The sequence below is a fragment of the Globicephala melas genome, chromosome 2 (assembly GCF_963455315.2).
Source record: "Globicephala melas chromosome 2, mGloMel1.2, whole genome shotgun sequence".
NCBI classification, from domain to species: Eukaryota; Metazoa; Chordata; class Mammalia; order Artiodactyla; family Delphinidae; genus Globicephala; species Globicephala melas.
Window position 1 is genome coordinate 301,012 of NC_083315.2, and position 27,472 is coordinate 328,483.

Consider the following 27,472-nt stretch of genomic DNA (forward strand, 5'->3'; position numbering starts at 1 on the left):
ATTAAACTTGTCATGCTTCCACTGGGCCTCCACCCAGACCGTTATACTATCATTTTAATTAAAGCACCTGAGAGAATGAGGTCAAATATAGATCATTCACTTTTCTGGGTCTTCTCTGAGCTTCCTATTAGCATTTCAGCGAGCGTGTGTAAGGGGGCAGGGATTACGAACAGTATTTGGGGGGTGGTAATATGTCATGAAATCGTAAAGTTGAGCTTTTTAATATTTTCCTAATGAGAGGAAAGTTACTGTAACTATAAACTAAAATTTTACTGCTTCAATCATAGCAACTGTGAAATAGTCCTCAAACACCTTTCAAGATAGTGGAGAATTACTCTTCCAGATGATTTATGTTTATACTTTTTAAAGGACATTTTAAGAACAAAATATAAATTTAAAAAAAAATCTTCTGGAAGAAAAAAGTACACAGGTTAGATAAACGGGAGGCCCCGTGGGTTGGGAGTAAATCTGAACTGGTGCCATGATTTCTGAATAGGTCTGAGGTAAAGGAACCCAGGAGACACAGTAAAAACTAAAGACCAACTGCACTACTGACAAAGTTGTAAAAATACTCCTTGATCCATCTGGATAGAGTTAGCAGCCCAGAAGAGGAGTAAAGAAGGAAAAAATACAGCGAGACTAAATGCAATCCAAGACGATAAAAGAAAATGCAAAACAATGATAACAGTCAGCCTGGCTGCAAACTGGAGAAGGCTGGTGGCTTCTCAAGCAGCCATTTAGCTCTGTGCTGGGCGAAGACATCACAGCAAAGGCACTTGGCACCCAGCAGCTTCTGGTCAGGGATTCTGCGTTTAGAAATGTAAGACCCAGTCACATTTACGGTTCCTGTTCTTGCCAGATACCCATCCTCTTGCCCCGAAGCCATGTGACAAGTGATCCGGAATACCACTCTGCCTTTTACACATCTGCTGTCTGAATCAGTGCAGAAACTGGAAGCAGCGACTCTGAATTCTGGCCTCAGCAAAAGGGTACGTTTTAGTGTCGTAATGACAGTCCTGGCAGAACAGGGCATTCTTAACTTCAAATGTCTCTGCCATACTGAGAGCTCTGTCCATCGTAACCTGAGTCTGGCTCGATCAACGGGCTATCAGTTCTAAATTTTAAATACAGGGGCAACTATGTGGAAGCTTAAACAGCAACTGTTTCTTGGAAATCCCACTTTGTGAATGGTTGTCTCTGACTACTTTTCAGCACTTTAAAAGGTTTCCTTTTCACTTGCGTTGTTTTTCCATTTTAATTTCATCTCACCAAACTGGTCCTCTCAAAACCACTATTCTAACAAACGTTCTTCTCTTCATTTAAATAAAGCCTGATCAAAGGCAAAATTGCTTTATATAATGATACGAAAAAGGGAACACAGGCTTTCCGTCAAAGATGTCCATCTTGGTCACTATATCAAAGCACTGAGTCAGTGGGCAAGAGGCTGTGTCTAACCCCATCCGCAGTCGGGTGACTGTGGAAGACACCACACAAGCCCACAGTGCCATCTGGCCACACAGCAAGGCGCTGCCCAATCTGTGGCACGGTGACGCCTACAGAGCAATTTAGCTCTTCCTACGTGAAATTCAGTGAAGTGTCTGATCTGAGGAAATGCTACAGGTGAATCTGACCCCGAAGCACCTCAGTGTTATCTTGCACTGCAGCACCTTACTGGCCTGAGAAAAAGACTCAACACTGTGAGAAGCTGATGAGTGATGTCGGTGCTTAAAGCTGAGTCCAACCTATGTTCCCCAAATCACTTTCCAATTGGATTTTCAGACCACTTTCAGGTAATGACTCAAGGCCTCCAGGGTAGACCCACGGCAGGGGGAAGATACCACGGGTCATTTTCAAAAGCCACTTTCTTTTCCCAACTATGTTCAATTCTACTACTACTCCTGCTACACACAGACACAGACACAGACACACACACACACACACACACACACTAAGAGACTTTTGCCCAGCAGCAGTTAACTGTTAGAGATCTTCTACAAACCATTCCTCTTTCCCTTAGTAACACAGTTAAGACCAGATGTCTATTACAATCTATAATCTACCAACATATGTGAAGTCTTTTCCACTGCAGCCATTAAAATAGATTAGTTTTTTTAAAAAATGCACACACTCACTTATCCTAAATTCTAAGAAGTTCAACACTAATGACAAGCTTTTTAAAATAAAAGTCAATTAAGTACCTGAAATTGCCAAAAGCCGTAGACCGTACTGTACCAACGGTCAGGATCGCATTTCCAAGCAGCCCAGTAACCTTGCATACAAAAAAACCCAACCATTTCAATGCCTAGACCCCAAAGCAATTTCCTAATCTGCAAATTAAGGGATTGAACTGGAAGATCCTTTAATGTTTAATGCTGAATTTATAAAAATCCTTGCCTGTTTTCCTCTTTAGTACAATGAAAATAAGATAAATTAGGGAACACAGAGAGGAAAGGTTCATTACGCAGCTGCTGTTTAAACATGCCATCCTTCATTTAAACTGAAAACCATGAAAAAATTCAAATGGGAAAAAAAAACGAAGTGAAAATTATTATTATTATTTTTCTTCCTCAAAACTCACAATTATAAAATGATATAATTTCTAATAGAAAACAAGAGCACAAGCTTCCAAAATTTAAAAGTACCAAACTTCAGGACTAGAAGAAAACACATTTATTCTGAGTAAAAATTCTGTTACATCAACAAGACGAATTTTGACATAGAAAAATACCTGTTTAATTTTAGAAACAAAGTTGGGAGGCAGAAGGGAAAAACTAACTGTGACGCACCAAAAAAGAAAGAAAGAAAAGAAACCACTTCCACGCTTATTAAATAGAATGTCTTGTTATTTTCACAGACAGTAACAACTTTTTGACATTCATTTCAGGCCCAGGCTGGAGAGGTGTCAACGGGTCTTATTTGGTCTTGTCAGTGTGTAAAGAGTTTACAAACCTGACTGAAGTTAGAATTAGTGGGAGTTAGGCACTTATATTCCTTATACACAGGAGAAGGGGGGAAAAGGTCCTTTTATGCCAGCTTTGAGTTTGGCTTGAGTTTTTATGACTTATTTAGAAGCCCTAGGGAATGAAAAAAAGTCTCTAATGGAAATACTGACACAGTCTTCAATACAGTGACATGAACCAGCATTTCTACGAAACTGCACCAGGTGTGACTGACCACTCCAGCCAGTCGAAATGCAGTGTTGGAAAATCAGTTACAACAGACTGAATGCCAGGAGACAGTCCTGCCAAAATATAGGGGATACCCCTGCAGAATCAAAATGTCATGTTGATAAACTTGTTTTTAACAGAAAAACAGGTAAAACGTATGGGATCTTTACTCTTACATGTGGAGAAGAGAGAAAATGTAAAATTTCTGCATAGATGTTCTCCAATTCTATCATAGGATTAAAAGTAGTCATTCTTAAAAAGCCAAAGTAGTCATGTCAACCCCGAGAGTGAATGGGGCAGAAGAGCTTAAATCATTGGATCTAAGTCTGTGCTTTGCTTCTTAAATCTCACCCACGAGGCAGTGACCTAGATAAGTAGACAATAGGTATCATTACTTAGTGAAGTCAAGTTCGTAAAAGTCCCCTTTCTTTTTATTTGCCTGTCTGCTATACTCTTTATTCTTCAGTGGATTTTCTTTAAACCAACTAAACTTTTCCATTTATCATCCTTGCATTTTCCTGAAAGTCACTCTTTTAACTTGAAAATTGGTTTAGTTTCATTTTATACTTTCTAAGTTTTTATTTCAACTCTCTTAAACATCTCAGTTTTAAGCTTCATTCTGTTTACTTTTTTCTACTGGTTTTAACTTTTTTTGCATTTGCCTTTTTTTTTTTTCACCCATTTCGACTCATTCAGGACCATTTCCTTTCCCTTGTCATGTTCGCAGACACAGATCAACATATACATATGTACATTAAAATGTCTTGCATGATTTAAGAGGCAGACTAAATCACGAAAACACTAACTCGTTGACTTGAGAAACAGTTCCGGAGCAAATACGTGAAAGACACTATTAGGTGCTAGGAGGACTATAAAAACGAATAAAATACCATTTCAGGGCCTCGGAGAGCTTTTAATACACACAAGGCAGTGAGTATCTGCATGAAAGAAGAGATAGGATGCAGCTGCATTTCAGACGCAATCTGTCTATATTCACACAAATTTGAAACGTGTTGCTGTCATTCTAAGGCAGCACATGGAGGGAACACAATATAAAGGGACAAAAAACTCAGGATCAAACACAGCCCTAAAAATGCGTACTTTTTCTAAGCTAGGCTGCCGTATATTTTTGATCTGTTTGTGAGCCAGGTTGTTGAATGGCGCTGTTAAGTCTCAGCTTCTACATATAGACTTTCTCAGGCTCTCACATGATACCAAATAACAAACAAAGAAAAGTGAATGAAAAACTAACCCCTGAAGGAGCCAGCAAACTGCTTATGCCAACATGTGTTCTCTTTTTCTATTTCTGTCTGCCATGAATCTCTCAGTTTTTAACAGTAGGTGGAACACTTACACTTACACAGTTTCATTTAAATTTTGCAAGTGAATCCATAAAGAAAATTTACTTTCAAAGATCAAGCTAATGTGCATTTCAGAAATAATCCATGTGAATGTGTTCTGCCATCATCATCACTGATAAACATTTAATAATCTATAGTGTTCAGACTATCATGCTTATTAAGTTTTTATAATTCTACCCCAAGCCTCCCCAAAGCTCAGAATTTCCATAAGTCTCATTTCGAAGGTTACTGCTTTGGAATAAGTAATTAGGAAAGATCCCTTTTTAAAAGGCTATCAGAAAGACATCGTTCTTTCTTCAAAGGCATCAGGAGAGCAAGTTTACAGTTGTGGTTAATCCTAGAATTACTGATTTGAAGGGTGGAAACATAAAAAGCAACAGGAGCAGGAGGTTTAGAGAAGAGAGAGGATGCTGCTGAGGCACGCCTCACATGCTGGGTTTCATACTATAAGTCTAGGAGAGCAGAAAAGTCTATCTTTTTAAAATCGGTCCTTAAATTTTTATCTGGAAATTTCACTTAGGTGGAAAACCTCATTTCCAGATGGTATCTGATAGGTGAGGTATTACTGCAGTAAAGACACAGGACAAAAAATTGGATAACCTTTCAAGTATCCTTTAAATGTCACAAACTGGGCTGGTGATACAGGGTTTTATTATTCTCTGCTGGAGTACATCAACAGTCATTTGCATGCCAGGAAAAGAATGTCTGGAATCATCCAACAGGGCTAAGCTTAATCTTTCACTAAAAACAAGGAAGTGACAAGCACAAAAAGGGAAATAAAAGAAGATGAAAGTATCCAAAGTCGACTTACTGGTCAACAAAATTCCAAAGAGAAACTAGCATGTACACAGAAACCCATGCTACCCTTGACAGCTGGCTCTTGACAAAGCCTTCTGTCAACTACCATGAAGCTTTCTTTAAGCTACCCACAAACACCTAAAACTGATGAAACAAATTAGGAATGGTTATTCACTGTTCAAAAGGATCTGACAAGGCAGTTCTTTAAATCTTTCCTCTGCTTCACTTAAACTACGATTTCTTTGATGAGTAAGGCCCAGGGCTCCAGCGAGCCTAGAACGTTTTTGTTTGCGGTATGAAGGCATGAAAGGGCACCTCGTACATGAAGGACTTGTGTCCCAGAAGTTTACTGTGAAGTCAGCAGTTTAGAATGGAGAGCGCCATTTCGCCAAAGAAGCTGTGCTATAAATTAGGGTTAAATCCCAGGCTAATCCAATGGTTTACTGAACTCATGAGCATCCTTGGCTTTTACTACTGATAGTACCAGCTTAAATTCTAAAGTACACAAGCGTGCAGGAAGAGAACGAAAAAAGACCATCTCCACCACCCACCGGGGTCATCATTAGCCAAGAAAAAACATTTGGAAATGGCATTTAGCTTTTTGTCATTCTCCCAGATTTACTTTCTACTGCCTTGTTTGTCTTTCCCCAGTAACCAAAATCCCTAGTTCCCTCATTTTGCCCCATTTTGCAGGCCATTCAAATGGACTCCACCTCCCAAAGAGTCCTGTGCACCAAATAAATGACTTTTTTCTGCCCATCAAAATCTCCATTTCTGGGGCTTCCCTGGTGGCTCAGTGGTTGAGAGTCCGCCTGCCGATGCAGGGGACACGGGTTTGTGCCCCGGTCCGGGAAGATCCCACGTGCCGCAGAGCGGCTGGGCCCGTGAGCCATGGCCGCTGAGCCTGTGCGTCCGGAGCCTGTGCTCCGCAACGGGAGAGGCCACAGCAGTGAGAGGCCCGCGTACTGCCAAAAAAAAAAAAAAAAAAAAAAAAATCTCCATTTCTTCAGGGATATTCACCCTCAGTCAAGTGGAGGGGAAGCTAATCTGATTAATTCACACTAACATAGAAAAGAGTTCTATCCGCCAATATGGTTTTTCTATACCAGATGTGTATAATTAACAGGGATTTTAGGCAGTTTAACAAGATGAAGTTGAAACGTTCAGCCTCGTGGGAGCAGAGTAAATTTATGAATTATATAAATTCATAAAGCAGTGGGGAAGCAGTGAGGCTCAGAGAGTAACCATTAGAGTGTACTAGCCATTTATAAGTTGGTCATTTGTGAGCTGCGAAAAGAAAGAACAGAATAGGAACTTGTCCTCGTGCCAGCAACAGAGCAGGGAAGTGCACACTTCCTGTTTCAAGACTTGCCTGACAGTCCCCTCACCAAGTATACTTCTTAGAAATGTCTCCTTTCTCCCTCACTGAAGAAGGAAATTTAATAGGCTTGGTTTAGGGTAAATTAAACTCAAATCCAAGTTAGGAAAGCCTCTAGTGAGGACTCACTCTGGAAGATGCTACAGATGGCGGCTGGCTCCTTCACGGATGGCCCCATCTAGGGAACTTGAACACTGGGTCAACAGGAGCGGAGGCACGTATGATGCTAGGGTCCTCATCCTGACACCTCAGAGAGCAGACCCCCTCCATCGAATATCTGAAAATTACCATCCGTTAACCTAACATGACGAAGAGGATTGTAATTTTAATTTAGGTGACTTCATTCAACAGATGACACTCTGTGACTAGATTTTCTTGTGTATTACTTAACTGTATTTCGAAGCAATAACCTTAATAATTCTGATCAATTCTAATGTTATAATTGCTGCTGTCAGCATGCTGACTGAGAGTCCACCATGCCCCTGAAAAAAGAACATCTTTTCTTTTTTTCCTGCATGTTGTGGGAGACTGCAGACTAGAGAGAAACATTTAATGTCCACATAAAATCAATAAAAACATGTCTGTACCTACTTGGATGGTGTCTACCAATATCTTCAATTAGGATTACTGCTTTATAATCTACCAGACTCCTCCCTGCTAGAGGTTAACAAGTGAAATGAAATTCAGTGACACATCACCCTTCCAAACACCGACTCTTTCTTTCACTTGGCCTTTTGACTCCCTATATTTAGGGAGATGCATCATGTGATAGCAGCTGTCTTACAAAAATGGATGGAAAAACGGATACGATTTCTCAGCACAGATAAACCAATAACTTGTACTTGAAGGTGATCTCTTCTGGAAAAAAAAAATTTTAAAGCCGAAATCTTTGTACTACTATAGAACTAGGGTGGTGGAGGGGATGGTGTTTGAGAGCAGACTTAGAAGGTTGCTGTTTGGATGAGGAAGATAAGATACAACCAGAAGGAACTGAAGGGATTCAGAATAGCCTGTATGCCAGAGAAAACCAAAGCAGTTGTTCAGAAAGTATTTACTGAAATTCTCTGTTCCACCACTTATGCATGACTGCTAACCCAGATACAACTGCAGCAGCATTGTCACTCAATTCCCACAGAAGACAGCCATTTACTATCTTCGTCTGAAATTTAGTAGACCAGTTTGAGACCAACCAGTCTTTCCTCATTCTCCATCCACAAACCCCAAAATTGTATTCTGTTCTTTTTAAGCTTATACATATGCACGCAAATCCAGAAGTTTACGTGTCTAGGCTGCCATCTCATTGCTTGCATAACTAAAAGATAGGTTTGATTTAAAACTAGAATTTGGCAAGGGAATAGTCCATGACACGGACCAAGTGCAGTTGGAATGCTTTAATAAAAATACATGGCCAAGCTACTTCACTTCGAAAAGCATCAATATACAGGCATGCTAGTCCCTCTTTGACTTTACATTTTGTCACCTTGGAAAAGAGCATGGATTTTCAGAAGACCCAACACACTGGGGAAATTTCATAGGCACGTGACCTTGTTTTTACTGGGCAACATAAATTTACAAGAAAAAAAATTTTAAACAACGGTCCTTCAATTACACCCCCTCATCAAATTGTAATTTTCATTGTTTTTATCTTTCTTGTTTTTGTCCATACACACTTGTCATAATTATACTCAGTGTATCCACAATTAAAATTTTTTCGCTTAAACTTACAATATTTCCCATGTTGTTTCATAGTCAGTATCAGTAGTACAAATAAAAATTTTGAGTTTTATGCTATCTTGATCTGGTTTGGGATTAGGATAACATTTACACTTTTAAAAGTTGGGATACTTCCCATGCTTTTATATGTTCCAGAAAAATGTATAAAGCATAGGAATTAATTATTTCTTCAAAGTTTGAAAAAAAATCCAATGGATCTACCAAGTTATCTATCAAGTGTTTTGGGAACTGAGTTTACTAAAAACCTTAATTTTTCCTGCATTAGTGGTCATTTAAACCTTTTCTTATTATGAATTAATAATTTAATTTGTGTGGATAATAGCAATTCACTTCATCCATACATTTGCATACAGTATACTGTCAAACAATTGTGCATAGTACTTTATAATTTTTAAAAATATTTTTTGTTTAATAACTATATAATGATTGCTATATCCTTTCTTATTTCCAACTTCAATTTGTGTCCATTTTTGCTTGAGGTTTTTTTTTCGCAGTACACGGGCCTCTCACTGCTGTGGCCTCTCCCGTTGCAGAGCGCAGGCTCCGGACGCGCAGGCTCAGCGGCCATGGCCCACGGGCCCAGCCGCTCCGCAGCACGCGGGATCCTCCCGGACCAGGGCACGAACCCACGTCCCCTGCATCGGCAGGCGGACTCCCAACCACTGCGCCACCAGGGAAGCCCCTGCTTGAGTGTTTTTACTACTGACTTCAAAGAGCCAACTCTTGATTTTTATCTATTTTTCAGCTTCCATTTTACCACTTTTTGTTTTCTGTTTATTCTTTTTCAATTATTTCTACTTGAATGACTTGGTTTATTTTCCTTTTTCTCAAAACATTCTGAATTACTTACAAGTTCTGTCAGTTAGGTATTAGTAGATAGTTCTAAATTTTTCATTATTGGCTAAATTATCTTTTATTGCATCTTTTACTTCTTTCGAGACCCAATTTATTATTTACAAGGCTATGTATTTCTGAGTGTTTGGAGTTGTTTTCATTGTTGGAGTTGGAGATACAAACAGAAAATGAGATGAAGTCCAAAATGTATTGAGATTTCCTCTGAATCCTCACAGATCTCGTACATATTTGTAGACACTTAAAAATCAGGTATCTGGCTAAATAACCTTAAGGATATATTAAGCAGACCAACTTTAAATTTCTTTATAAAGCTCTACCGTTCACATATCAAGCTCCTTGATGTTATAAGGACTAAACGCAGTAGTACTTGTGCAGTATTGCGTAGAGCCTAGCATATCACAACTATTCAATGAATGACTGGTGGCAGTATGTGTAACAGTAGCGGTAACAGTCGTCTGGCAGTGGCTAGGCTCCTCCAACCTCTTGTGCAGGCTCAGCTACACCACCACCGATCTGGAGAAGAGTAACTCGCTGCGTCTCCTTGGTCGGGGCTTTCTTATCTGTGACATAATGTGGCTGAGCTGCATGCCCCCTGAAGTTACTAATTCCAGGGGTAACATTTCTAAATCTCACTGCCTGGCATTTTCAGGACCCGGAGTCTACCTACACCAGATGTAGGGCACACAATCCTTTGTAACGAAGCACTGAAGTCAAGACAGAAAATTCTACCAAACTTGCCACTCCATCTGAAAGTTGTGGACACGTAGAAATTGATTCACTCTTTCCGGACTAAAAGCAAAACTTTCAAAGCTACTTACAGCCCTACTTGTGCGTTTCAGGAATAAAAGTAAGATTTCCAAAGCAATTTAAGCCACGTTTCCTTCACAAACGTCTTGGCACCCATGCTACTCTGTGTTCATTTTCCATCACTATAAGCAAGCAAAGAACTTAAGAGAAAAGATGGAGTACAGAGTATCTGCATGGCTGGTTATAATCTGGGACATTCCTCCATTATGCTTTATTCATAAAGCCAATACATATCTCCTCTAAGAATGTTTATCACTAAGATTAAAAATTTTTATTAAGGATGAAAACTTCCCAGTAAACCATCATCTACTAACAAGCGTATCTGCTAATTAAGAACAAAATGAAAGCTTTCAAACTGAATTATAGGCCATATGTACATAATCTGATGCACAAGCAATAAAAATTATGCCTTTACACCTGTCAAAAGAAAGCCCTCTGCTGCAGCTTTAATTCTGTTTCAAACAAGGTATCACGAAAAGCACAGACTTACCTGTGCGATAGACGAAATTGCCTTCGGTTTCTGACGATGAGGGAGATACCAATTCCTCCTCAAATTCATTGGAACTAAAAGATCCTGAATGGTTTCTCTGCCTTGTCTTTCCCATCATGGCAGCATTTGTGACCATGACGTGTCTCAAAGAGTCGTTAAGGTAACGATTCAACAAGCTGCTCTTGTATTTTGGGGGCGATACGTAGTCCTCATTGGCCCGTGACTCTGGCCTCACTCCAGCTTTTATGACTGAGCTCTCACTTTTAATCACAGGATGGTGAACTGGATTATTATAGCCTTCTTCATTCATGTGGTTTCGCGGAGGATTTTCTCCATCTAAGGGGGAAAAATATCACCAGGTAGTACTTACACATACTTCTCCCCAGCCACCCAACTGTTACATTTAGTGATTTAAAATATATATAGGAAGAATATTTAAAGTGTATAAAATTATCTTTGATAGTTAAGATTAATTTTTAGGCAAAGGAAAGCAGGAATCTATATAATCTCTCCCTTTGGTATGCTAATTTTAGTGAACTTCACAAAAAATATTATTCTGACACATGATAAATCTATGAACAAGAGGAAGCAGCCACAATTTGGCTGCTCATTTACAGTATTGTAAAAGTAAAGCCACCTCATGCAATAAAAAGAACCATTACGGCACCATCGTGTTTTGTGGGATCAACCTTAAAAACAGCAATGGAAGTGAATGTCCCCTTACAAAGGCAGAGCAAAGAAAGCAAGATAAAAATACTAACAAACCTTCAGAACATGAGTCATCACTGCTTACACTCAGCCGCTCAGCGTTTCCTTGAACATACTTATTGTACAACTTTATTCTTAAGGCCCAGCTTAAATCTGGCTGTCGAACAGTATTCTTAAGCCGACGTCTTGCATTAGCAAACCAATTTGACACCTAAAAAAGTTTTATTTCTCAATTAACACACCATAAAAAAATTACCCATCCTACAATTACTTTCCCAGAAAGGACCTAAGCCTCTCTCATAATCTCTGATCATTACATATCTTCATGACATAACAGTATTGGACATTTATATCCATTCATTCATTCATTCATTCAACAAATGTGCTGAGCACTTACTACACAGAATGAGCACTAACTGTATTCTGGGAACAAAAAAAATATTGAAGGGCTTTGCCATAAAATTTTCAGTCTAGTAAGAAAGGTAGGAGAGTACACAAATAACTCTAGTATCTACTCACAACAGCCAAGACATGAAAGTAACCTAAATATCCATCAACAGATGAATAGATAAAGAAGATGTGGTACATATATACAATGGAATATTACTCAGCCATAAAAAAGAATGAAATAATGCCATTTGCATCAACATGATGGACCTAGAGATTATCATACTAACTGAAGTACATCAGAAAAAGAAAGACAAATACCATATGATATCATTTATATGTGGAATCCAAAATATGACACAAATGAACCTAACTATGAAACAGAATCACAGACATGGGGAACAGACTGGTGGTTGCGAAGGGGCAGGGGTTTGGGGGAGGGATGGACTGGGAGTTTGGGATGAGCTGATGTGAGTTTTTACATACAGGATGGATAAACAACAAGGTCCTACTATAGAGCACAGAGAAGTATATGCAATATCCTGTGATAAACCGTAATGGAAAAGAATATAACAAAAAAGAATATCTATGTGTGTGCGTGTGTGTGCGTGCGTGTGTGTGTGTGTGTGTTTGTATATATATATGTATAACTGAATCACTTTGCTGTACAGCAGTAATTAACACATTGTAAACCAACTTACTTCAATAAAAAAACAAATAACTAATATAGGAAAGAATGTGATAAATGGCTTAAGACGCATTAAAATGCAATGTTACAGGTGCAACGAAGGAGGGGTTACTTTGATGTGACTCATGACTTCATGAAGAATTTAAGCTAGATTTTGAAGGACTAGGTCAGGGATAATGGGTAGGGAAGTGTGTTTCCAACAGAGAAGACATGGGAACAAATATAAGTCAAATTCCCGAGACACTGTGGTAGGTAACTAAGAAGGAAGAAAGAGATGCCCTTGAGTTATCAAACTTGTGTAAGAAGAGAAGATAGTGCCAATTTGAGAAAGTAGAATTGTTTGAGGGTGAAATGATGCCTTTGGTTTGGGAATGTTTAGCTTGAGATACTAGAAAAGCACACAGGGGAAACGTGCAGCAAGAAAATAAAAATGGCATCTGAGATCTAAGGGCAAGGAAGATCAGATCTGGGTCAAATGCACCAAGGCGAGAGCTGAGGCTGTGAGAGCAGACAGAATGCAAAGAGGGCCAAGGACCAAACCCTGGAAGCCTCCAGCAATTAAGGAGGTAGGAGCTGGCAAAACAGTCAGAGACAGAGCAATCAGACAAGCAGAGAGAGAGAAAAAAGCCAAATAATACCCAGCTTTAAGCTAAAAATCTAGTGCTTCCAAACAGGTGACGGCAAAGAAATGAACACTGCAAAACAAGGTTAGTTCCATTGTTTTTGTTTAAGGTGCTACTGGATTTCTAGAGGCTAAAATGTCACTGGACATTTCTTTTATACATCAAGCTACCATCAGAATATATATATTAAAAACAGGAAAGGCCAATACTTGCCTTGAAAAGGATGAAAAGTGCAAAGAGGATTACGTTTTTCTACCAATTTTTCCCGTAACATGACTCCACAGCACATTAATGGTTTGTGTGGTGATGCTTGCACTGGAATTTTTTTTTCTTTTTTAAGTTTATACTATAAATACACAACTTTTGCACATTACTCAAGCCTTAATTATTGAATGAACCTGTGGTGAATCCTACATTAAAAAAACCAAAACTATAATTTTTTTCTTTTTTTCCCCATGGGTAAAACATGGTAGTCTCCCCCAGTTTATATGTGCACAAACCATATCATATGTAATATATATGAAGCGTTGCCTCCCTTTGTGTCTTAAGCAATGATAACTGTCCTCAAATTTATGTGCAGTGGTGTAATATCTCACCACGGCACTTCAGAAGCCTTCGGCTCCACCAACCCCTCTTCCTGCCAAGCTGTGCTATTATTACTAGGGTTTAGTCTGACTTTGAATCCTCTGTCTCCTCCAACCTCTACAGACACCTTCTGGGACTGTTCATTCAGCAAACACATACTGAGTAGCTCCTGTGCTTTAGCCATGATATTAAGTGCTAGGAATGAATAAACTTTGTGCCCTGCACACACAGAAGGACTAAAAGTGAAGAGCTACACGTGATTAACTATGATACATGGGTGAACCTGCACTATGGAGGCATGACATGCCTGGCCCATTTCCTCTCAAACCTCCCTCTATTCTCCAAGGCGTGGCCGAAATGTTCGCCCATGTCCTCATGAGTACCAGCTGGGAATTTTAGAACAGAATTTTTTCGAACTTCCCTGTCTTCCATTCTACCCACTTGAATGGATCTTAACAACCATCATCAAATTCAAGTGTTGGTGCACCGTTATGATTTAATTACTTACTTAACGTCTTCACATCTTCATGCATGTCCTGTCATCCTCTAACTGTGGTATAATGGAAGGAGACCTGGTTTCCTGTTCTGACTTAGCCAAAAACAGGCTGTGTGAGTTTACATAGCTCATTCATCTTTTCAGAACTTCATGGTTCCTGACATCCTTGCCAACTCTGAAAATTAAGATCTGTGAATGTCATCCATGCTCCCCTAAAAAGTGTTCATTCATCTCCTTTATGGTTGGTACCAACCTATCTTCTCCTGACCACTACTCCCTTCAGCAATCAGAGAGGTGTTTTATGTCCTTCTCTGTTCCTTTTGCACACAGAGGACAGCGTGCAACTTCCCCCATGCCTATGTCACTTATATTTATTAGAATCCAACTCCCAAACTTTTTTTGTTACTTTCTTTACTAAACATCATGTAATTCAGAGGCTAATCTTAAATCTTAACTGACCTTAACACTTTTTTTTAAAGTCTTTATTGAATTTGTTACAATATTGCTTCTGTTTTATGTTTCGGTTTTGTGGCCGCGAGGCCTGTGGGATCTTAGCTCCGCCACCAGGTATCGAACCCGCACCCCCTGCATTGGAAGGCGAAGTCTTAACCACTGGATCGCCAGGGAAGTCCCCGACCTTAACTCTTAATACAAGCAACACACAGTACCACATAGTGTAAAATCCAATTCTTATGAAACTCTTCATATTTTTATTAAAACGTGATGGACTTCAAATTTTAAAAACAATCAATATACTTATAATTCTAACATACAAAAATAGGGACCTTTAAATGTCATGGTGGTATTAACTAGCTTTTCATATATAGGAGGCGTATCATTTTTTACGTTTTGTATACTCATAGCTCTTAACAGAGTTTATTAATTATACATCAGAAGATTTTCCATAAAGGTTTGATGGTGTCTAACAGGCTATTTCTAAACTGATTTCGTAAGTTTGACCGGCACCCAACCTACTAATACATTTACTCTGCCAGTGTTTTATTATCAGCAACTTACAGTACAACCTAAGGGCTGGATATAGTCAGGGGTGTTGAATATCTTCTTGTGTTAAGTCATGCAAACAGCAGACAATAGTTGGTGAACAAACCTGCACGAGTATCAGCTCACTTCATCCTGATGAAGTGATGCAAATGCCATCCATTTCACTGAAGGTAAAAAAGCACCAGCTCAAATTCTCTACCTTTAACTTACTATGGATTCCTTCAGGTTATCATTCAAATTCTTTTGAAATTCTATTTTACATGAAACAGGCCTCCTTACCAAGGACAGGTTCTGCAACAGCATTTTAACGTCAAACTCAGAGCTTTAAAAACACTGCATTTTATAGCGAAAGCTTAGAGAACAAAATATCTAGAAGCTGGAAGAGAAAGCTCAGTAGCTTTCATCCTACGCAGCCGTGTTTACATTCATCACACTGGCAGAGCAATCATTATAGTAAACCCAAGGGGATACTCTGGCATCTGTCCACCTTTGAACACACAGAATTAACAACACAGATTCAGTCATTCAACTGAAATATCGAACACCTCACTTCTACACCATGTAGTCTGACACTGGGAATAACGTAGAAGGACCAATCTGAGATTTTGTTGAATATTTAACAGTAGCCATAATTCTTGCAGTTGATAAGTACACACACATCTCAGCAGAAGCACTGCATACCAAGCAAAAGCTATGTCAACACAGGGGCAAAATCTTGCAACACACCAGATTTAACCAAATGGTACATGGCTGTATCACAGGAACTGGAAACTTCTACTGTAAGAAAAGGGAGCATTAACATCCAATCACTAAAATGTAGTCTCAAACTCCACTTGCATTGCACTCTGTATGTGATCATAAAAATAATCATTCCACTATTATAATCCAGAAAAAAACATAAATATATTTTAAATATATACACATAAACAATGGGAAATATTGAAACCAGGTACAGCCCCCATCTGCCCTTCTTTTAAAAAACTTCTTCAGGGGCAATTATTCCCTGAGTAAGCTCCATATCCTACAGTAATACAAAGCCCCAGTCGCATATCTGCTATTCCACACTGTTATTCTGGTTATATTTTGAAAGTAGAGAGTATATTTTTATAATGTTTGAACACCGGTCAGTCATAGAAACCAAGCAAAATGGAGTATTTCGGTTGGTTAAAGTGAAAACACACACACACACACATATCATCTTCCTGTTAATTTTATAAAAATGCTTATATCTTAGTAGGAAGATGGCAGATTAATAATGCAAACAGTTATAATAAATTAAGACAAGTTGCTAAGTCTAGTGAGTAGACAAAAAAGAAAGCTGCAGAAATACCTCTCTCTGCCTCATCTTTCAGGAATGAACAAAATGTAGTGTTGATTAATGTCCTTAGAGCTTCTGTTTATCAGAAAAAGTTACTTCTGTGGTCCTAAAAAATTCCCTCATTAAAGCTTCAGCATTCTGTTTCCAGGCTTAATGGAGATTGCTGACCAAGTTTTACACCCTTCAGAGTAGCAAAATAAGGCAAAAGTACTGCTTATGAAAGGTTTGATAGCTTGACACACAACCAAAAGGGAAATATGAAGGGTAAAAGAAATGTTCAAAAATAAAAGACACTCTTGTAGTTAAGGAATAAAATAATTATGCTGACAACTTATTAATATAAATTATGAGAAGCAGAGACAATAGGTATTATAATAAACAAGAAATAGAGACTGGAGCTAGAAATATGGGAAACCCTCCATATTTGTCTATTGACATAAAATATGACATATTTCCAGATATACTAAAAATAATAAGGTGAGTTATATGCTTGTTCTGTAGAACATGTACCATTAAAGTTAACGAGCTGCCCTCTGTGAGCTCCCTACAGTGAGATGGATTTTAAAACTAGAATATCTTAGTCTGATTTCAAGACATTCTCCAGTTTTCCACAATATGTTTGGGGAAGTCACATGGTGATTACAGTAGTATTCCCCAGTGAGAACCTATTCAGTCTGCAAACATGTATGAAGAGTTTACTATATGGAAAGTACTGGGCTGGGGTGAAACGGGAGGATGAAGATGAATAAGACATGATCACTCTTCTCAAGAAGGCTGACTCCACAGGAGAAATTTATTCACTGGGAGAACCTGATTCATGAAACAGGGGTCTAATTTGCAGGGCTCAAAAGCTTTATTCAGATCACAGCTCGATATTTTTCCCCCAGAAGTGAAATGTATTGACATAATTTATTTGGTTTCCACAGCGTCAGAATTTGCTTTGGATGTTTAGTAAATGTCTGACTTATACAAACCCCTTATATTCATAAATATATATATTTTTTCTTACACAGACATTCCGTTGTGCCTAATGGAGAAGAGGTGGACCCAACCTGAATGGTATATAAGGGTCCCTTGGTTATTCTATACGTTTGATTTTTTCCGTTTATCACTTTAAAGTTCCAGAAACCAACTTCATTTATTATAAAACTTGGAAATCATTAAATAGGTGTCACTTATAATTATAAATAATTACCTTTCTTTGCCCCATTTAAAAATTACATATTTGCATGCATTTTTATTTGAAGACTAGTGTGAGAGAAAATATAATGGGAAAGATTTTCATTACATGAACAAAAACGTCATGTAAATTAGAAAGATGCAAGTCTTACCAAGATCTTAATGCAAAAGGAATTATTTGTATTTGAACTATCATTACAGGTAGAGAATAATTTGCTTCTGTATTAGAATGACAGCTACTTGTACTGCAACTCAGAAAAACTACCACAGGTGAAAATTCAAATGTCTCTGCTAACGCCAAATAATACTTTCCGTTGCTAAAAATGGCCTAAATATGCCATAAACATTTGTTGCTTTCTGTCTGAAAGAATGGCAAGTATTAAACATGGAACTATGTAATCAATAAGTTAATATTTTACTGTTGACATCAAAGTGAACTATTTAAATAGCTCTATAAATTTGTGTATTTTGAAAATAAATAGCATACCAGTTTAAAGTCAAATTTGAATGTATGCATTTATTTTCTTAAGTTTTTCTGGCTGAAATTACTTATTTAAAAACTACTTATGAAAATCACTGAAAGTTCATAGTTTTGTGTTAAACAGATATTAAGCCAAGAACACTAAATTAATTTTCCCCTCCAGCGCCGCAGCAAATCACCATTAATACTATTGCCTCGTAATATAAAGCAGAAGAGATGTTTGTTTTTCTCTACAACTGTATTCTGAAAACAAGCAAAAAAAAATGCTTATTACAGTTTTAATAAGTCTGAGTACAAGTCAATTTTCATGCTTCGTCCAACTTTCTAGTAATTCCTAAAATGATAATCTTAAATACTCTGGAAAGCAATTTTTATGTTATCTAGTAGTTAAACGTTCCCTGTTACTTTGGGGTTCTCACTTACTATACCCGTCATAGAACGACCAAAGTTTCACAAATGCAGTGATGCAGGGCTACTGCAACGGACGCGACTTCTCAGCTCAGGTAGCACCTCCTCTCCTCTTTCTGAGTGAATCTGCTCTGCCTGCACGCATGAAAGTTCACGTCACTGCATTTATGAAAGGAAACTGGTGTGCCGGCCAGAGCACGTGGTATGGACCCGCGGCGTTTCCAGGCCCACCTCTACCCCTCAACACAGCCTTCTCCTGCCTTGGTTACATCACCTGCGAAAGGCTGACAACACGTGCTCTACCTCACCGGGTTTTGCGAGCATCAGGTGCCGCCACGGAGGGAAACTTGTGCACAGCAGTACTGCTCGCTAAAAATGGAGCAAGCTTAGGCCGCCCCTATGCACTTGACCAGGTACCCGCCATCTGAGATCTGCCCCTTAACCCAAGGACAAAGATACCGCCAGCAAAGCCGCGTGGAGTCTAGCTAAGGCCCAGGGTGCCTCTTAAAAAGGAAAAACCTCCCAAACCCGCTTCTGGCCCTTCCAGCCCACCTACTAGCTCTGTCAGGAGCGGTCAACTTGAAAGGGACCCTGTAACTTGACCTTTAACATGGGGCCCCAATGTGGGGTGCCCTTCTGCCAGGTTTTCAAAGTGTGGTGCGGCCAGCAGCTTACGCATCACCCCAAGAACGTGTTAGAAATACAAAGCACCGTCCCCGGCCAGGACCTCCTGCGAACTCCGGGCTGGGTGGGGGGCGGCGGCAGCGTGTGTTTTAACGAGCCCTCGGGCGACCCCGACGCAAATCACTGCGGGGTAGTGCCCGCTGGAGCCACCGCCGCGTGCATGAGCTCCGCGCTCGCCTTTGCCCTGCCCTCCTTAGCAAGCGCCACACGACCCCTGCTGCGCCAAGCCTCCGGAAGACGGTCGGAGACGCAGCAACTCCCCAGACCACCGCTCCGGCCCTGGGCCCGCCCCGCACCAGCCTCAGGCAGAGCGGCGGCAGCGTCCGGACGGCCGGTCTCGGCCCACCCGTGCCCAGCGGCGGGAGGCGCAGGGCCGCCGCTCAGCCTCGCCGAGGGAGGGTCGGGGCTCGTGGGCCCCGATTACCTGCACTAGCGTCATCTGCGAGCCGAGCGCCAGGAGAATCTTCTCCGTCTTGGTGGGGTACGGATTGTCGCGGTGCTTGTACAGCCACTGCTTGAGGGGCCGCGCCATGTCCTGCAGGGCCTGCCGCTTGTGCCTCACCTTCCCGCCATTCTGCCGGGCCCTGGGACACCGGGAGAGGAGGGGTTCCCGGTGAGCCGCGCCGGCCGAGCGCCGCCCGCCGGGCCCCCGGGTCCGCACGCGCTTCAGCCCGGTCGACCCCGGCCCCGCGCGCCCGGACGCGGAGGCCAGGTAGGGGTGGGAGGCGCACAGGGTCAGGGCGCGCGGGGCCGGCCCGGGTGGCACAGGACGGGCGTGGGGCGGCGAAGGCCGCCAGGTTTATATGGAAAAGGGGGAAATCCTGAAGCCAGAAGTTAGAGGTTTAGGTGATCTGAGGGAAGCTCTTTTGTTATTCAAGCCACAGACCTGCGCAGCAGGGCCGGCACCGTCCCTCGCCCGCCTGCGCCGCGCCCTCCAGGGGCCCTGGCCTCAGGGGATGAGTAGTGGCTGCGGCCGGCTCTCGAATGTTCTTTCAGGGACTCATGCCCGCCGCTCGGGGCTTCCCGTCGCCCACTGGACGTTGGGAACAAAGCAAGGGGTGATGGCCGCCCCGCTGCCCTGGTTCTCTTCAAGCTCTCCGCTGTACCCTTTGATCCTCGTGTAAAGGGGAAGCTTTCCAAGAAGGGGTTTGTGGAGAAAAATGCAGAACCGAAAACAAAAACACACACGAAAAAGCGGAAAGAAAAAACCCAAAACACTGTAGGGAGCTTTTCACGACAAAAGGGCGAGCTTAAAAGTATGGAAGGTCTGTCCCACGGGGTAACGTGAAAAGACCCCGGGAGAAGCATATTCCGAGGAAGGGCGGGAAGCAGCCGGGAGCCGGGCCTCGGCGCTGCGCTCCCCAGCGGCTCCGCGAGGTGTCGCCGCGCCGCCGCCCGCGCGCCCAGCCACTCCGCGAGGCTCGCGCGCCTGCGCCGCAGCCTCCGGGACTTCTGCCTCTTTAAACACTTTGAAATGCAATTCCATCCGTGAGGACTGGTAGTAACATTTTGACGAAACCTAATCTTTATTTCCCTAACCAGCAACAACAAGCAGCTGATGCAATCTTCCAGGTGGACCGGCCAGGACGGCCGCCCCTCCCCCCGCGGGGTGCTCCCGGAGCCGCGGGACGTGGCGAGGCTACAGGCGGCCCTCCTCCGCAGCCAGAGCCGCTGGTGGCCCGCGAGCTCTCGCCCCTGCCCACCCCACCCCCGCAGCCCCTCAGGTCGCTAAACCGAAACCCGGCCCGGCAGGCCCGCGGCCCCCCCCCCTCCGGGCTCGCGGCGGGCCCCGCCGAGACGCGCGCGCGTCCGGGGCATCCTGCGGAGGGCCGACCTTCCCAACACCTTGGCCGATGCAAGGCCCTGTCGTGACACAAGGGGGGAAGCCCACGGGGCTGGCCTGACCTGAGGGGGCGGGGGGGGGAGCCCCGACTGCTTGGCCCTGCTCTGCGCCCGTGCATCCCGCTCAGCCCTTTCTGCCTCCCCAGCGGCCGCGCGTCAGCACCCGCAGTCCGGAGAGAGGCACGTAACCCCCGCCCCCAGGTCCAGGCATCTGAGGACTAAGAGGCGGTTTCAGGTGTCCTCAGTTTCCAACGAGCCTCTTTGGAGCCCTTCTGACGAATCGACCCCCCACACTTTGAACAACTACTCCCTTAAAATGTGAATACGCGAACCCAGGAGGCGGAGACCGCTCCTCCCGGAAAAGTCGGGGGCCCTAAGGCGCAGGCCCCGGTTGTCACCAGCACGCCCAAGCCTCTCACCGCCCCCACCTCTCGCGGAGCGGGCGGGGGCCCCGGGAGGGTGCGCATACCCGGTCCTCCGGTGTCTCAGGCCCAGGTTGTCCTTGAGGGGCGCGCCGTCCGTAATGCCCACCTCGGGGCGAGCGTGCGTACTGTCCAGGACGCCGCCGTAGGGCCTGCCGCCCCGCTCCCGCTCCGGAGCCCCGCGGTCCTCAAAAAGCACGGCGCCGCTGAGCTTGTTGAAGACGATGGTGTTCATGGCGCGCGCAGACAGGGCCGCGCGGCGCGGCCGCAGCGCCTTGGGGCCGGGCCGCCGGGAGCTCCGCAGGGCTCGGGTTCTAGAAGATCAAAATGCAGTATATTACTCGCCGAGAGCGCTCACCCTCCTGAGCGTCCCGAGCCCCGAACCCGGCCGCGGCGCGGGGCTGCGGAGCCCAGGGGAGGAGCGGCGCCGCCGCACCTGAACGCGGGAACCCCCGCCTCCCCCCTGGCTGGTTACACCGCTCCGCCGCAACGCCCGTCACCCGCCCCCGAACGCTCCCGGGGCAGGTACCCACCCTCCTCTTAGCCCCGGCCACCCAGCTCCCAAAGAATCTCAGCCGACAACAGTTAACCCGCGGGGGCGAAGCAAAGTGACTCCTCAAGGAGCCTTGCCTGAGTTGGTTTTAATCTGGATGAAGCCCGCTCCGGAAAGCGGAGGGCAGGCGCGGGGCCGCGCGGTGTTCTTCAGTCAAAACGGAAGACTACAGCCTCTCAGAGCTCCCACTCGGGGTCGTAAGGAGGGGTTGGAAGAAAGGAAAAATTGGGGGGAACATGAACAACCGCTTTCGCAAGCCCCAGTCAATGAGTCCCAGGCCGCACTGGGATTTCGGGGATTTGCATGTTTTCTAGGTCCTGGATGGTTTGGCTGAAACCCCTGCGTCCCTTTTCCGGCTACAGCCCTTGGCGCGGGGGTGAGGGCAGGAAAGTTAGCAGATTCCAGAGCTTGAAAGTGAAGTGAGCTCAGGGACAAATGCACCATGCCCTCCCCTCCCTCCGAGTCTCCTACCACCCCACAGCCCGCTCCGGACGCGCTGGGTCCGGCACCCCGCCCGCTCCCCCCCCCCCCGCGAGCCAGTGGCCAGTGCTGTCCTCTTCCGCAGCGCGGGTGCGAGCCGCGAGCTCGGAGTCCTTCCACACCCACCCCTCTCTGGGGTCTCGGAGAACCATTTCAGACGTTGAGAAGGGGTTAAAGAGCGGGAAGAGGCGCCGCGGTCTGCGCACCGCCGGGCCTGCGGCTGCCCCCGTCGGGCAAAGCCGCCAGCTCACCTCCCGGGTCGCGGCGGCCCGGAGCCTCTGCCCGCCGCGCGTGAGCGTCGGGGGCCGGTCCGCGCCGCCGCGGAGCAGCCGGGTGAGCGCCCGGAGGCATGCAGCAGCCCCAGCCAGCCCTACCTCCCCGCCTCGCGCCTGGGGGCAGCTCGCTTTGCTCCCGAGCTGCCCCCGCCTCACAGCTGGCGCCCCTTAACCGCGCCCCGCCCCGGCGAGGGCCGCCACGCCCCCACACCCACGCCGCGTGCCCACGCTCGCCAAAGACCCCCCCCCAGCCCCGCCCTCCGGCCATCGCAGCAGGGGCCACGCGCGACGTGTAGTGCTGTGACCGCAGAGATTAAACGACAGCCCCCGTCAGTGCTCGCGGGGAGGTGAAGTCAGACCTCTGCTAGCTGCCCCCCGCAGACAGGTACGTGTCTGGGCCGTCCGTGCAGCCTCCGCGGCCAGTGTGAGAGCAAAGGTCCGTGCTCGCAGCCCTCGTTCGAGGCGTCAGGAGGCGCCTTGTTTTTCCTTTTAAATCCGTGCGCTCGGTGATTTGCGCTCAGGCTGTTCTATTTGTGAAGCAACCCGTTCCCAGCCCCGCTGTCTGTCCCCACCTCAGCTCTGTGTTCCTGTTGGCCACGGCGTGTTTTCCCGGCCATTGCGCCGCGAAGCTTGCCACGCGGACCCTCCCCGCTATCCCAAGCCCACGCCGAGGTCGCAACCACAGACCCCGGCGCGGCTGCGTCTGCAGGCGGCAGGCGCGGCCAAGGGCCGGGAGCTGGGTCCCCGCGCGGTCCCCAACGCCGCCTCTCGGCTCCCGTGCTCCCCACTTACCCGGATTCACTCCACACTGGCTTGGGGAGCTCCCTCCCTGCGGAACTGCCCCGCCCCACGCCCGCGAACCAGGTGGGCTCCCCGGCTCCTCGCAGACCCTCGGGCCAGCCTCGGCCGCCGCCCCCACCCCCCCTCGGGCGCGTCCCCAAGGGCCTCGGAGGGAGGTGGGGGAAGGGCGGGGAGAGCCCAGGCGCGCGGAGCAGGGGGAAGGAACGGCTCGGGAGCCGTAGCGCGCCTCTCTTCCCGCGGCCCCGCGCCGGGACGCGGCGACTGCGAGCTGTACCGGTGGCGGGGGGGCCCGCGGCCGGCGGCAGGGCGGCTGGCTCTCCCGCGTCGAGGCTAGGCGCGCTCCCATCCCCGCCGCATGTTCTCCGCGCGGGCTCCAGCGCGCTCACCGCGGCCACCGCCGGCGTCGCGGCTTTATTTACCCAGACGGGCGCGCGCGGCCCGGGAACAGGAATAGCGAGGCCTTCTCATGTTTCCTGACTGCCCGGCCCAGCCGGCGAACATCCTGCGGTCGCGGTATCCACGTTCCCGGGCCGGCGAGGGGAAGCCTCCGCGGGGACCGCTGTTAACCCTCGCGGAGGAGCCGCCGGCGCCGGCGCCTCCGGGCAGCCCCCGGCCCGCCGAGTGCTCCGCAGCCGGGCGCGGCTCCCAGAGCTGCCGGCCTCGCAGGCGCGCAGCGAAAGGGGCGATGGCCTTCGCACTTCGGGGAGCGACTGGAGGAGCCGCAGCAGCGCCCGGCGCGGGCTCTGGGAGCTGAGCGGCTGCGGTGCAGATCCCGTGTCTTGGCCGCACCGAGCGCCGGAAATTTCACCACGCGTGGCTAGGCTGCAGGGGGCACTGCCACGCGCCCTTTTTCCTCCTCGCGGTTAGCTGGAGTGAGGTTAGTTAGAGCTCGGTTTATGCCCGTAACGCGTGAGAACGGGTTGCAGAAGGTGCTTGCGCCCCATTTCTCGTGTCACTGGGCTTCTGCGGTCCTGGGTGTCTCCAAGCCAGGCACGCAGTCACCTTCCAGAGCCAGCGCTGGAGAGGAGGGAGGCAAGACGGGGTCGAGGCGGGCCCAGGTACTCAACCCACGGCGACCCAGGTGTGGGAGAGACGGCGAGTGCAGGCAGGGCCAGGATCTGCATGGAGCAAAGGGGAGGGAACTTGGAAGAATCCCGAACCTGGACACAGTGCAAGGGGAGAGAATCCTATCAGATTCTCTTAGAGGTGATACTTGCCTTCCCACTATCACCCCAAATATGGGAGTAGCGAAAGCTGTGGTTTAGGTGTCACTGGAAGCTCGGAGCCTCTCGCAGCCTAGGTGATCCTCGCGGCGCCGAGCGCACCAAGCCGCCCGCGTTCTCGCCGCAGGCCTCACTGCGGCAGCGACACCTTTCATCTCTTTTTAAAGAGCAAAAGTAGATTTCCCCCAAACCTGAAAGTTATGACATCATTTGTTCTTTTCTCCCCTAAGGGTGGCTGGCCATCCTGGCGCGGTGGCCCACCTAAGCCGCTTGCTTTTATTTGGCCTGGAAGTGGTTAAAATGTACAGTAAATCTGTTATTTCCAGCACTAATCGCCCCCGAATTTTCCATTACGTTATACCCCAAACGTGACTGCACACCGGGCAGGGGCACCGTCTAAAGCAGAAAGAGGCGTGGGTTTAAATTTTTGCGCATCTGGCAGGTAAATATTGTCGTTTGGTCCTGTTTCCAGATGTCCTTGGTTCTATTCTGTCGCACGGTTTGCGGTTGTGGCGCTGCCGCATCTTGCCCTTGGCGCTGCGCTTGACTTCTGCAGGGTGGGCTCAGTGCAGACGTGTGTCTGCAGACGCCGCCGTGGGGACTTAAAGTCAGGGACACTTCATAAAATTTCAGTCACCGACTTGCAGCGAATACGTTTCACAACAAAAGCAGATCTAATTTATAATTCAGAGGAGGAGAGGGATCGGTTCTCTTCTAAAGACTGACTGGTGGCCACCAGACGTTATAATGAAACCAGCTGTTAACACGCCCCTCTGACATTTATTTTGCTCAGCTGTGCTGGATAAAGCACCAGGCATGTATGCCGTTGCTAGCAATTTCACAGCATTCTACTGGCTTACCTAGCTGTTTGCTGTAGTATATAGGCCAGTAGAGGACAAGTGAATTTTGTGGTTTTAGTCTTAACTGTATTTACTCAACTTTAAAATGCATTTTGAGGACTTTGATTTAACGCATTTTTGCATGTAATATTACAAACCTGATATATACAGCAAAAAGTCTTTCTGCAAAATATTTTAAATTTGTTATAGGAATAACATACACCTTAGTCTCAAGTCACTGAAAAATTAATACATTTTAATTCATTTAGACTATAGTTTAATAATTAGAGTCCATTTAAAAAAATCTAAGAACAATGGAGGGTCCATTTTACAATGAAACAGTGTGGAGAATCCCTCTCTCATATACAAATGAGCATCTATTGTGTGATAGACCAGAATTTTATTTTTGCGAGTGTCACCCTCTATGCAAGAGAGAAATTCCTTCTTCCTTTTAATGCACAATACAGATCCATTTATCATTATCTTAAATTTCGTCTTTTCCTAAAATGAATTTTACTCAGCTTCTTCTGCTATATTCCAATCTCAGTATGTGAAATACTGTATTATAAGCCTCAGAAGTAAAGCTTTCAGTTTTAGAAAGCACTATCAGAAGATTTAAGAAAGTGTATGTAGTTTGTGGGCATCGGCCATATATGGGGGAAAAAACCCAGAACTTAGGCTACAAGTCACAAGACTTGAGCCCTAATCTTAATTCTGATTAATTTGATGTTGGTTTAGGCTGAATCTACTGAAGTGTAAAATGAAGATATTTAGTTTTCCACAAACTTGCCTTACGCTACTAAGATACTTTTTTTCAATGTGAAAGTAAAAATTGCTATTGCTAAAACTTGAAAAATGTTAAGTAAGAGCATTTGGCAGAAATCTTAATCCAGTCTATTGGACTTTGAGTGTAGTTATAAATGTAAGTAATGTTAACTTTCTAATAAAGAAAAAAATAAGAAGCCTACATTTTAAGCCTTTTGATATTTTACCAAGGAACCTGACATTTCAGAACAAATATTGGTCAAAGTTTTTGAAAATAATGATTGCTTTTAAACTCTCTTTTCCAGTTATTACTTATAAGCAATGAAATGAATTACAAAGCCAGGGAATGAGTGTTGCCTCCCCTCCAAATGGTATAAAGTAGTAAATTTATGAACAAATAGCCGTTCCACCTCACACTCGGCCAGTTTGCCTTGTAAAGCTACACACTGGAGTGTGTAAGTGGCCAACAGAACAAGCAGTGAGAGACTCCGCTGCAGAAACATCCTGAGTGAGCTAGGAGGATGGATGGCCCGAAGTATCTCACTTTTGCTTTGTTTATAATTTAACTTTAATTGCATACATAGTACAGAATAAATTCTCTCAGCGAGGGCCTTCTCCATAAATGTGCCCTTAAACGTCAAAGAACAGAGTACGAGTGAGAGTTCCTCTCCCGCCGGTTGCCACTCCTGAGAGGCAACAACCAGGAGGTGGGCATCCTTTCAACTCTTTTCCACACAGTCACGGACATGAATACAAACAGATCATTATCGTTTTGTTGTGTGAGTTTTTTAAATCAGTGAGACCGTACTTTACATACGTGTACGCACACACCCAATAGTAAACTGAAACTTGCTTTTTCACTCCCTGATTTCATAGAGCACTTTCATATTGGTCCATATGAATGGAACTCCATCTTTTTAACTGGTACATAATGCCCCATAATCTGTTTATCCATCTTCCTATGAACGTTTCTGTCTTTTCAGTTTTCACTGTTATAAACGTTAAATACTCTTGTGTATGATTCTTTCTGTACGTGTGTAAGTATTTCTCAAGGCATAACTACATAGAAGTAGAATTGCTCAACTGAAGGAAACAGGATTTTAACATTTGGATAGGTCCTTAC

The 27,472-nt window shown here is 45.1% G+C and overlaps 1 protein-coding gene across 8 annotated transcripts in view; it reads right to left on the bottom strand.

Moving 5' to 3' along the window:
- MKX (mohawk homeobox) overlaps positions 1-23,507 on the bottom strand; it is a 178,555-nt gene extending 155,048 nt beyond the window's left edge. For 6 of the 8 annotated variants that reach the window (XM_060291579.1, XM_060291592.1, XM_060291585.1 and 3 more), the window contains exons 1-4: positions 21,461-21,854; positions 19,574-19,733; positions 11,356-11,509; positions 10,591-10,926 (exon numbers count right to left, since the gene is read on the bottom strand). In XM_060291579.1, coding sequence (XP_060147562.1) covers positions 10,591-10,926; positions 11,356-11,509; positions 19,574-19,733; positions 21,461-21,648 — 838 coding nt within the window. In that variant the 5' untranslated portion in view covers positions 21,649-21,854. Of the gene's footprint in view, positions 1-10,590; positions 10,927-11,355; positions 11,510-19,573; positions 19,734-21,460; positions 21,855-21,946; positions 22,041-23,293 lie in introns of those variants that run through there. The other 2 variants (XM_060291570.1, XM_060291576.1) reach the window with 2 other exon arrangements.
- Between the last annotated feature and the right edge of the window lie 3,965 nt (positions 23,508-27,472).